This window comes from Oxyura jamaicensis, chromosome 7 (genome assembly GCF_011077185.1).
Source record: "Oxyura jamaicensis isolate SHBP4307 breed ruddy duck chromosome 7, BPBGC_Ojam_1.0, whole genome shotgun sequence".
Classification (NCBI taxonomy): domain Eukaryota; kingdom Metazoa; phylum Chordata; class Aves; order Anseriformes; family Anatidae; genus Oxyura; species Oxyura jamaicensis.
This window is the reverse complement of record NC_048899.1, coordinates 15,437,781-15,449,298: the sequence shown is the minus strand read 5'-3', so window position 1 is coordinate 15,449,298 and position 11,518 is coordinate 15,437,781. Positions and strand designations below refer to the sequence as shown.

Genomic DNA, 11,518 nt, shown 5'->3' with positions numbered 1-11,518 from the left:
AACCACCTGACTGCTAGCCCCCTTTAAGGGAATATTCACCCCAGAAAAATATAAACTGAGACAATAAAATAATTCTCAAAGTGGTAACATTTGAACTTCATTCCAATTTTATGGGCTTGCATAATTTTACAATTCCTTTAAGAAAACAGTCAGTAATATGATATGATCTTTAGGATCTACTCAGGTACCCCCATACTTGCTCCTGCAATTACCTTCCGTCTATTCCAGTGTAATGTGTTCATGCGTGAAAATAATAACACTAAGAAATACTACATGGGCTACTGTGTGTCTTATTAAGTTGGAATAACACAGATAAATATAAATAGTGCTAAGCAGATACTCCCAGGACCAGATATATACAATACAGATATATTCTACAGTTCAAGATGAAAATTAAATGAGAAAAACAATACATTCCCCAATTAATAACAAGGAAATAAACTCTTCAGTAATTCACAAATTACACCATGTTTTCTGATAGCAGCAAGAAAGAAAATCTAAGAATAATTCTAAGTGTAATATTTTTTAAAAGGTAAATCAAAATTCTTGAACTCTAAGCCTAGCGCTGGACTAAAATCTCATGGCTCTTTGTATTATTTTTGGTTCTGCTGTTCTAAGGGACAGTTAAGACATTGTGCACTAAACCACCATGGGAGTCAGTAATTTTTATTTACATTTTCTTACATTACAGTGTTTAACTAGTTTATTCTTAATTCATTTTTTTGCTCATATGTCCATTTTAGATCTTTCCACTCACTCCCTATTCTCTCTGTCTCAGAACACTCACTGCTAGTAACAACCTGATACTTTCTGCTGGTAATGTCTGATTGGTAAATTGTTATAATCAAAGGCAGAGAAGAGCTTAATCGTATAAGATTGCTTTAAAACTCCTTGAAAAAAAAAAAAAAAAAAAAAAAAGGAACAATATTACCTCATTGAAAAGAAAGAAAATATTTTCCTTTTGTTGCATAAACTGCATAGATAATCAACAGCACCTGTAATTTTGGGAGCTGGATGCAAAACTAAACTGAAACAATAACCATATGTACTTTTCTTTAGTAGCAATGTCAACATGACTGAGAAAACTGTTTTTTCTTTTTCTCTATAAGCCATTGTTATTTCTATGCTTCTGTGAAAACATTAACATCTGATATGCTGAACCTGAAATTCAGTTCTCTACCAAACAAACCTGGTTATTTGACCTGCAGCTGCTAAGATAATGCAAAGGGGTCAATCAGAGAATTTGAAGAACAAAAGCAAACAAACATCCTGTGGCATTAAACGGATACCATCAAATGTTCATATGTGTCACAGACAAAGTAAAAAGCTCAAATTAAAAATGACATCATGCTGACTGCTTAACACAACTACATTTTAATTATCTCAAGATTAAGTACGCTATTTTCCACCTCACTTACCTACTGCCAAATAATAAGACTCAAAATGATGTATGATTTTTTCCCCAAAGACCTTTAATTTTGAAGTAGTGACACACTAACACAAATAGCATATAAAGATAATTCAACCATTCTCCTGGGACCACTTTCATTGAAGTAAACCGCATTTTTATTCTGTATGCAATCTGACAATTACTTCCCATTACTTTGCTCGACAATCATCACCCTATTTCAGTCACAAAAAATGAAACTTTTTCTTTCTCCCCACTTACTCTTAACAATTTACTCTTACTCTGTAACAATTCTCTCTTATACTACAAGCAAAAACTGCTGCCCTAGGAAAAGATTAAAAACACTCTAACAAGCACTTTTTTTTTTAGTTAATTGTGCAAGGTAATGGTCTCCCAAAGGATACAGCACAGCAAACAGAACAGTCTAGTAGTCCATGCAGTATTAAATTTTACAAGGACAGCAAGTTTGACATTGTCATTAAATAGTGTATTAATACTTCAGATTGATCTTACATTGCAAAAAATGCCACACGGAGTATTTTTACACTACTTAGCTGCTTTAGAGGGATGTCATGCTCATATTGCCTTAGGCAGAAAAAAAATATATATATGACCTTGATATTATTTTAAAGAAAAAAAGGAATGTGGATGGTACAAGGAAACTGTTATAAATTACGGACTTTGTTAGCTCTGTACCTGAAATAAAATGAAATGAACTTCAACAATACTGCTACTGTCTATATGACGTAAAATCTGTTGATTTGCCAATTACCACATTAGGAATTAAATTCCTTTTAATAATATCAGGAAAAGAGCCCAAGAATAGAGTGGATGTGGAGCATGTTCTATACAAACTCAATTCTGGATTTATTTTGCACTACTTTCAGATTAATATGTAGAGGATTTATTCTAAAATGGGATCTATCTAGCTACGCAAATCAAATGGGATGTATCTAGCTGCACAAATCAACCGCAAGATTTGTCATTTTTTGAGCATGAAGAATTAATGGAAAATAAGTTGCACGATTCCTCAAGATTATTTTTAAATGTTACGGATGAACTTTCAGCTAATTACAAGTAACCTCAAGAAAACACCCACACAGATATTTTCACAAATCTGAAAACAGATGGATGTTAGTAGAAAAATTGCATTTTCATTATAATTTGTTGGTAATCACCACCTCTACTAAACATTTATTACCTTTGTTGGCCTGTTGAAAAGACAAGCACCTCCCCCACGAAGTAAAAATTCTTTGTATTCTGCAATACTGCACTTAGAGAACTTCCTGGAATGATAAACCCTAAAATAGCAAAGAATTAGCTAAGTAAATGCATCAACAGTTACTGGAAGAGGGCAGAGGGGTAATAACATTTTTACACTGTAAATCCCTGTTTCTTACAGCCACTGTGTATGTCAGTTCAGATTTATATCTCAAACAATACAATCAGAACAAAATAAAAGGAGTTTTAGAACTGTTTGCACTTTTGTATCTCTATTATATAGATCCATGGTATAGGATACCATGGTCTTTGAATCTTCTTAATAATATGAAACCACATTATTATAAAAAGCTGCTATGTACCCTCTTGATTACACGCATAATCCAATTGTTTTATGGTTTGTTTTCCCTGCAGCTTCAGTTTAAAAAATGGATTACGTTCCTATCCCTGTTTCCATGCTAGGGTTTTAAAACTGTTCAAAGTCATCTGATCCTGTTAATAAAGTTAATTTTTTAAAGCAAAAAGAAATTGTAGCCATTTGTAGCTGTATAGGGTCAGAATAAATAAAAACAAAACAAAAACAGACAAACCAACTTTTCCCAAATCTCATCTCTGACTTTGGCCCTGAGAAAATGCCCCTGAAAGTGTGCAGAACAGCAGTGTACTACTATTTACAGAATATTTTTCCAGCTTTCAACAATTTTCTGCTCAAGGACTTGCTTGGGAAGCCTTGTTTAGTCTTATTTAAAAATCTTCATTGTATTTTCTCCCATGAGTTATTCCAAACTCATTTAGCATCTACAAGAAGCTACAGCAGGATTTTCTCAGCTTAATTAAAGACTGGTACAAGAACAATTTTCACCCTGGTTGTTTTGCCACCTACTTGTCAGACTTGTTTCACATCTCCCTAGTTCTTATACCGTAAGACAGTAATCATTTACTATGCTGATTATGATGACTTCTCTCCTATCTTCTGTTCTCCATCTCTTTCCCATTTTGATGAAAACATATTTTATTAGTCACTTCATATATGGAAACCATCAAATAATTTTAATAGCCATGTTTTGAGATCTGGGAATCAAAACTATTCACACTTAAAGATGGGGGTAACAGTGCCGTAAGGATGTTCTCCATTCCTTTCCCAAATGTTACTGGAAAAGGATGCTTTGCTTGACTGCTATTGAGCTGACATTTCCCCATTGAATTATTGTATTAAAATAAAAGGTATTTTGGTACTGATGGATTTAAGCAAAAGGCTTTACACTGCAGCAATTTACCTATTTTATTAATTGCTTCTTTTATAGCTTCTGGGTGACTATAATCTGCTCCTGGCAATTTTTTCTACTGTTACTTTATCTGCAGAAGTGGTTTGTTCCACATCTTCTACTGACATTTCTGAGACAGCTACTTTGATGAGTTCACCATGAGAATGACGTTAGTATGTATTCTGATCTAAGCCTTACTTCATATTGCAGAAACAAACATTCTGTAATTTTCTGCTGCACTCATAAGGTGGCTGGCAAACGCAAGCCCACAGGAAAGCCACACAATAATTCTACTGCAGAACCAATTTCTAGATATCATATATGAACAAACTAAGCTCCTTCTGTCTTAGTTATAACTAACTTTTTCCAGGATTTTGGCAGTGGGAAAGAATTTTGCAGGAAGGCACCTTAGGACTCAAAAACCTATGTTTCAGAAGTTCTCCTTTTCTGCCCATTTGCTTACAATAGAAAGAAAGAATACAATATAAAGAATCTTTGGCAGTGTGTAGAGGTCTTTTCCTATATAGATATACTTCCCCCTCAGACTTTAATGACTGTTTAGTTAAGGATTGAGAGCACTTGCTGAAAGCATTCAGCTTTCTACTTTTATTCACCTGAACAGCAGAAGAAAGATCTACTCATTCAAAATTAGAATTTTGAAGGCATTGGAAAAAAATAATTAAAATTATGAAGAAAATAGGAGTATCACTTATCAAAACTGTATTATGATGCTTTTCACCTGTATGGAAAAAGTATGCATTTATTTCATTGAAAATGTACATTCTTTACTTTTGAATCATTTTAAGTGTAACAAAGCATTAGAGAATAACACTCCCTTGAACTTCAAAATCTAAGATTTATGAATATCTTCCTAAAATGGCAATAGCAAAGAAAATAGAAAAGGATAAACCAATTAGCTAAATGATTGGGCTGCTAGATTTTCATTTATTGGTAATAAAACACATGGACATAGACCAGTACATAAATATTTATGTCATAATGTAAACTATGAACTCATTGCAGAGCCCTCAGTTACTGATAGTTAGGACTTACCCTGTTTCCTCCATGATGCAACCACCCCAGGATTCAGTGCAGTCACACTCTTCTCAGACAAGACCAACATACAACAGAAAAGGAGAACAGTTATAAATATGCTTACAATGAAGTACTTACTATATTAATGGACCTTGACTAATTATACAAAGCTTAGCTGATTGCATCGCTGTACAGCCCTAAAAACCTGCCCACTTGAAGCTGTTAATATACTGTACTTGAAACTGTTAATATACTTACAATGAATGTGGTCATTTCACATTTTTATATGTGCACGTTCTTGACTCAACACTGTCCTGGTTTCAGTTAGGACAGTTATTTTTCCTCCTAGTAGCTGGTAGGGTGCTATGTTTTGGATTGGGATGAGAAGAGTGCTGATAACATGCTGATGTTTTAATTGCTGCAGAGCACTGCTTATACTAAGCCAAGGACTTTTCAGCTTCTCACTCTGTCCTGCCAGCGGGCAGGCTGGGGGTGCAGCAAGAGCTGGGAGGGGACAGACCCAGGACAGCTGACCCCAACTGGCCAAAGGGGTATTCCATACCATCTGACGTCATGCTGAACAATATATAGGGGTGGCTAGCCGGGGTGGGGGGGCCAGCTGCTCGGGGTTGGGCTGGGCATCGGTCAGCGGGTGGTGAGCAATTGCATTGTGCATCACTTGTTTGTACATATTATTATTATTATCATTATTATTTTCTATCTTAATAAACTGTCTTTATCTCAACTCACAGGCTTCACTTTCCCGTTTCTCTCCCCCATCCCAGAGAGGGAGGGGGGAGGGTGAGCGAACGGCTGTGTGGTGTTTAGCTGCCAGCCGGGTTAAACCACAACAAACACTAAGTTTCAGACAGTATAAAAAGCTAAAAATAGCTGGCAACATTATTCCCTACATGCTCTCAAAACAGGCAGCACAAGGCTCAGCATAGTACACGATACTGATGATTAAAAATGTTCCCACTTCCTCCAACTTAACATGTATACAGAACACCGTGAAGGAAAATTGCTACAGGACAGGCTATATTTTTTTCCTCTTTGTCATATAGTTATTAATAGCAATATGTGAATCAGCCAAAAATTCATCAGAAATGAAGTTAAGTGAAAGTGGATTTACAGTTTACTTACAGCTATAATATGTAAGTCAACAGTGACAAAAATCATAAAATAAAGCCAAAAGATCAATATATTCTGGTTGGTTAAACAGAAGTTATAAACTACCCATAAAAATCATCTACCAAAGAAGGAACATCTTAAAAATTAATGTTCTGTATTCTGGTTACTACACTAAATCTATACTGTTCCTCGACAGAAAATACAATTATTTCCATGGCTATTTCTCCTCTATCCAGGTCTCTCATTAATCTTCCTCTATAAAGGGTATCCAAATAAGGAAACTAAGCTAGCATTTTAAAAATCCTTATATCCTACAGACAAAGAAATATCGATTTCCACGTAGTTGAGCAAATGTCATTAGGTTACAACTTCTTACAGTTTCTTCAGTTATAAATAAGGTGTTGTTTTTGTTTTTGTTTTTAAAAAAAGGCCAGTAACAGTTCTGTAGGAATTACAGATTACATTATGATAAGGAATTCTGAGTTAAACTGATGTTGTTTTTACATTATACCTTTGAATGTCGGTTATGAATCTGACCTCATTCGGGACATTGCTGAGGTCATTGCAAAATGAGTGCTAAACTGGTGGCTCTCACTTTGGTTGAACTGAAATGTTTTCAGTTATAGTTTCAAAAATAAAATGTCTTGTTCTATGGTTATAAGTTTGGTGTTCATTTCAAATATTACCAAGGAAGAGTATTTGTAGATTTAGCTAAGGAGGACAAAAGGTGACTCCATGTACATACTCGGTTTCCTTGCAGCTGGCTCCCACTGTATTCCAAGGTTCTGAGCAAGACTTTGTGCTAATTCCTGTGCCATGGCCAATGGGAGGCCATACTGCATTTGAAGAGGAAAGCAATTAAAAAAAAAAAAGGAAAGAAAGAAAGCATAAGAGCATAAGCTATTGTAATGAATATTATCCCAACTCATCCTGGCTTACCACATACCTACTACATGACAAAGTAATACTATCCAGCCAATCACAATTCTGTGTGCGTATAAAGAAAATAAACACAACTCAGTCTCTAATGAAAAATCTTCCTCTTATTCTGAGGGAATCCCTGTCCAGTGGTCAACCTACGGAAAGGAGTCTATTTCTTACTGTATAGGTAATACAGTTTTTGTGTAATATGATTAACCCACGTCAAAACAAGATTTTCATATTAGATTTAACACTACTCTGAGGATAAAAATATTACTAAGAAAAAAAAAAATCAATACTAGCTTTAATGATTTTAGCTTTTAAGCTAAAATAAATTAGTAATGGCTACATGCCATCAGCACCTCAGAAGATCAAGCCTCTTACAGTGAGAAAATCCCAAAGCAGTTTCAGTGCTATATTACAAATTCTTTAGTCTGAGATTTTTGGTCTGTATTTGACAAATATGTAAAAAAAGCAGTTTATGATACTCATGAGAGTATAATGCAGACAGAATAATCTTAAAAAGAAAAGTATAGTGAGCAGTACTTTAGTGATGATATAAGATTGCCTGTGAGATGTCTTAACTTTTCAGTATGTAAATTATCTTTAAAGCTCTGAATACTGTAATATATGAATTCTATAGGTATAAAGTAGTTTCTATTTTACTTCATTTTAGTGGCGGTGAAAGATTACCTCATTCACTCCTACTCCTCTGGTGACAGAGCAAACCCCTCCAAAGTAACTTAAGCTGCTCCTTTTGTAATGAAATGTCACATTCCTTATGAACAAATAAAAATAAAGTGAAAATAACTAAGATTGGGCACCAAGAACTTAATGAAAGATTAAACTTTCGCACATATTACATGCACATTAATCTTCATCTAACATCAAAAACTATTGTTTACAAACAGAGTAAACTCATGAAAAGAGTTAATACAACCAAAGTATTATGTTTATCTTGTAAAGTCAGTATTAGTCCCAACCCATAAACAAGCCAACCAGAAATAAGCCAACCAGATTCCTAAGAACGACATTTTCTTTAAAAATACAAAAATGAATATATTCCAATTTATCATCTGTCAAGAAGAAATTCTGTACTAAGATGTATCAGTGTTGAGAATTTTTGAAATTATGGTCTTAAAGCAAAATGATTCAAGTTTCAACTCCTACTTCAGATGCTCCAATGACTTAACTATATTTGTGGCCCGTCTCCAGTACATCCATGTCTTACTTATTGCAGTGGGGAGCCCAGAACTGGACCCAGCACTCCAGTTGTGGTCTCAGCAGTGCTGAGTACAGAGCAAGGATCGCTTCCCTTGACCTACTGGAGATGCTCTACCTAAAGCAACCTCTTCTAGCTTGCTAACACCATACAGAATGAGTCCAATAAAAGTAATTATTTATATCTAGATATTATTGTCTCAAATTTGGTTATCATATAAGTGCACTAATATTAGTTTGCTGGATCTGTTTCATAAAACTGGCTGCTCATAACAATGTCATTTCTACTTTTTATTTTGAAGAATACAAGTGCTTCTGAACACTGGGGGAAATATCTTACCCTAACTATTTATTTGTTAGCTTTTGAGCAAGATAAACAGCAAAAGGAATAAAACTGACAATCTATCAGCACATACTCGTAAGGTAGAATCTTATCAGATACACTGAGATATCTTTAGGAAAATCAGGCCCAGCCTTGGCCTATTATCCTTTCCAGATTTGATTTTATTTTGAACACTCTCATCTTTCATTCCAAACAGCAACTATGATTTCATCTTCTTTGGAACCTCATCCTGCAGCACCACTAACTTTTATTTAACTTCTTCTAGCCATTTTTTTCAGAGATTATTTTATAAAATAACATAATAGCAATTTTAGAATTCCGTTACTCAAGTGAAGATATTCAGGCAAGATTCCTGTAGCAGTCTTCACTCATCATTGTTAGAAACAGAAATATATTTTACATTTACAAAAGAATCTTGCATCACAATCATGTAACACAGAGAGCTGGAACATCTATTCAGCAAGGGAGATAATACATGCAAAAAATAATTAAAGAGCACATCATCGGCACTTTGCATATCTTATAAGAAGCAAAATCAGCATTGTGTTGCAATGCCTGTATTAAGACAGTGCAGCTATGGCAGAGGCTGTAGGAAATTCTTCATCCCCTATCTTTATCTTCCCTTGCAGAATTAGAATGATAGGAGAATCTCATACAAAAGATTTGTCATTCCATCGTCCATAGCATGGCTAGGAGAAGGCTCAAAATCTTTACGCTACACAGGGGAACACACTTCTTCCTCCTCTTTGATTACAATGCTGTGAATTAAAGTATACTGTTACTTCAGGTTGATGATGTGTCTAATGATCTAACTGGAATTTCCCTCAAAATGCAGGGTCTCACATCACAGAAAAAAAATCATTTTACCTCTAAAGGAGGAGACCTTCCATTAATAAATGTCACTGCAGGTACACATATGAACAAATACAGTAACTGGTATGCTCTTGTGGCAACACACAATAATGTCAGCTCTGCCCTCTCCTGCTCTTTACTGGAAAAGCAGTACATTATAGATGATTAGCAGAACTAAGTGTCCTTAAGGGTGCATCAGGAGACACTTCAAATATGTGACACTGTCTCCAGGTTGCAAAAACGTTAACATTTTATTTTGCATATATATAATCAGAAAAACCATGGTAGATACTACATATATTAAAAATAGACTAACACGTTAAAAAAATAGATTGAACTTGCTGAGGAAGACAGGTGTTGATGTAATGACTACCAAGCAAACAAGTAAGCAATGAGTGACAGGTAGACAAAACCAGTATACAGAAAAGTATATAAAACTGTAACAGTCTCAGTCATTGTATAATAGTACATACGAGAGGAGGTGCACAGCATCAGCATGCTGTTTGATGTAGTATTGTCGATATTTGGAGAAATCGTGAAGCATCTGCAGTGGGTCAGGGTGAATATTAATACGATCTCTGTCTGTCCAAGTTTCCACAGCAACAAGAACCACCCTGGTGTTCAGCTGTTCCTTGTATATCTGAGGGCAGAGACAGGACAGGCACAGGAGTAGAACACTGGGTCAAACATGCACAGTCAGGCAGTAAGAGTAAAGCGGAAGGACAAGAGGGATAAATCAGGAGGGAAACATGGGAAAACAGTTAGCTGGTAATGCCTTGGATTTCCTAGAAGTTAATAATCCAATCAACCTAACTTTTGTTTTAGATGAAAAAACAAACAAGAAAACAAAAAAACTTGCTGCTTTTTTTTTTTTTTGAGTTATTCCATTTTTGTTATAATTCTCATGTCAAATGATTTCGCTATTCATTTTTGCACAAAACCTGTATAAAAATCAACAAAACAGAAATGGAAATGTACACAGGATGATCTCAAAGAAAAGATTTCAAAAAAACAAAGGAAAACCAAAGCCAACTCTTCAAGTCAAGATTAACTAACTTCTCAGTTTTCTCCAATAAATGCAAAAATTAAGACACACAAAGCTTGATTTTCATTTACATTATGATTACTTTATGCCTTTTACTTTACTTAAGCAACGTGAGAATTGAGAATATTAGATTTTACATTAATTTTAATGTCACTGCAGCAAGAGGCAAGTCAATGACAACCAGGCCCCAACAATTAAAAGACAGCTTTAAAATATCATTTTTAGCTTTGCGCGTGGTATTTGCTACTGAAATAAAACATCTGCTCACTTTAGGAACAGGACATCATTTTGCAAGATCTCTATGACTAGACTGAATTCTACACTGGAAAGAAGCTTAATATTTCTGTAAATATACACATGGCAAAGAAAAATGGAAAAACAGAAGGAATAATCAGAGAAAGGAAAAATAGTTAAATAGTTGTTAAAATGCAGCAGAAATACGAAGAAATCATGATCAGATAAGAAAAAGATGAAGCTACCACCTTTTCTTTTGAAATGTGCAATATGAATTGTAGCATTATTTCTATTATTTATATTTACTATTTTCTGATGGTTACACAAAACTTTTCTAGTTCCCACTATCAGTATTATGTGTATTCACCTGAATTTTCAATATATGTAATACTTTATGTAAGACATTAACTACACATACTTTTTTGCTTTCTCCAAGCTAAACAAACTATTGACAATATTTTGCTTTGAATCTTATCACACAATTCTATTGGTATTGATAAAGTTACATGCAAAGGGGACTTTGAGTCAGAATTTTGGTAGTCTGCATTCACGACTACCAGAGAATCCATCTTTCGCTACTAACACAGCTCTGAAAAGAGACAAGGTCAATTTTTTCCAACAAATCTTACCTTTAATTTGTGTGCTCTGTGTAAAATTACTCTAGTCACAAATACGAGTATGGTATCTGTATCAGTGGTACCCATTTATGATGCACTACAGTGGGATTTTAGTTTTAAACTATACAGATTTATAAATGGGAATTTTTCTTTACACCTTCTATTTTTCTCCCAATAGATATGTGTATCCTTTGTGAATTATAGTTGAAGCTTCAACCACTTTAG

At 34.6% G+C, this 11,518-nt stretch overlaps 1 protein-coding gene across 9 annotated transcripts in view; it reads right to left on the bottom strand.

The window, feature by feature from the left end:
- Positions 1-11,518, bottom strand: part of ADAM23 (ADAM metallopeptidase domain 23) — a 73,495-nt gene that overhangs the window by 27,551 nt on the left and 34,426 nt on the right. For all 9 annotated transcript variants that reach the window (XR_004752345.1, XM_035331669.1, XM_035331668.1 and 6 more), the window contains 5 exons: positions 9,871-10,037; positions 7,675-7,759; positions 6,806-6,896; positions 4,948-4,996; positions 2,610-2,709 (listed from right to left, as the gene is read on the bottom strand). Coding sequence is in view for 8 of the 9 variants with exons in the window: in XM_035331669.1 (XP_035187560.1) it covers positions 2,610-2,709; positions 4,948-4,996; positions 6,806-6,896; positions 7,675-7,759; positions 9,871-10,037 (492 nt within the window). In the remaining variant the exon portion in view is untranslated. The remainder of the gene's footprint in view (positions 1-2,609; positions 2,710-4,947; positions 4,997-6,805; positions 6,897-7,674; positions 7,760-9,870; positions 10,038-11,518) is intronic.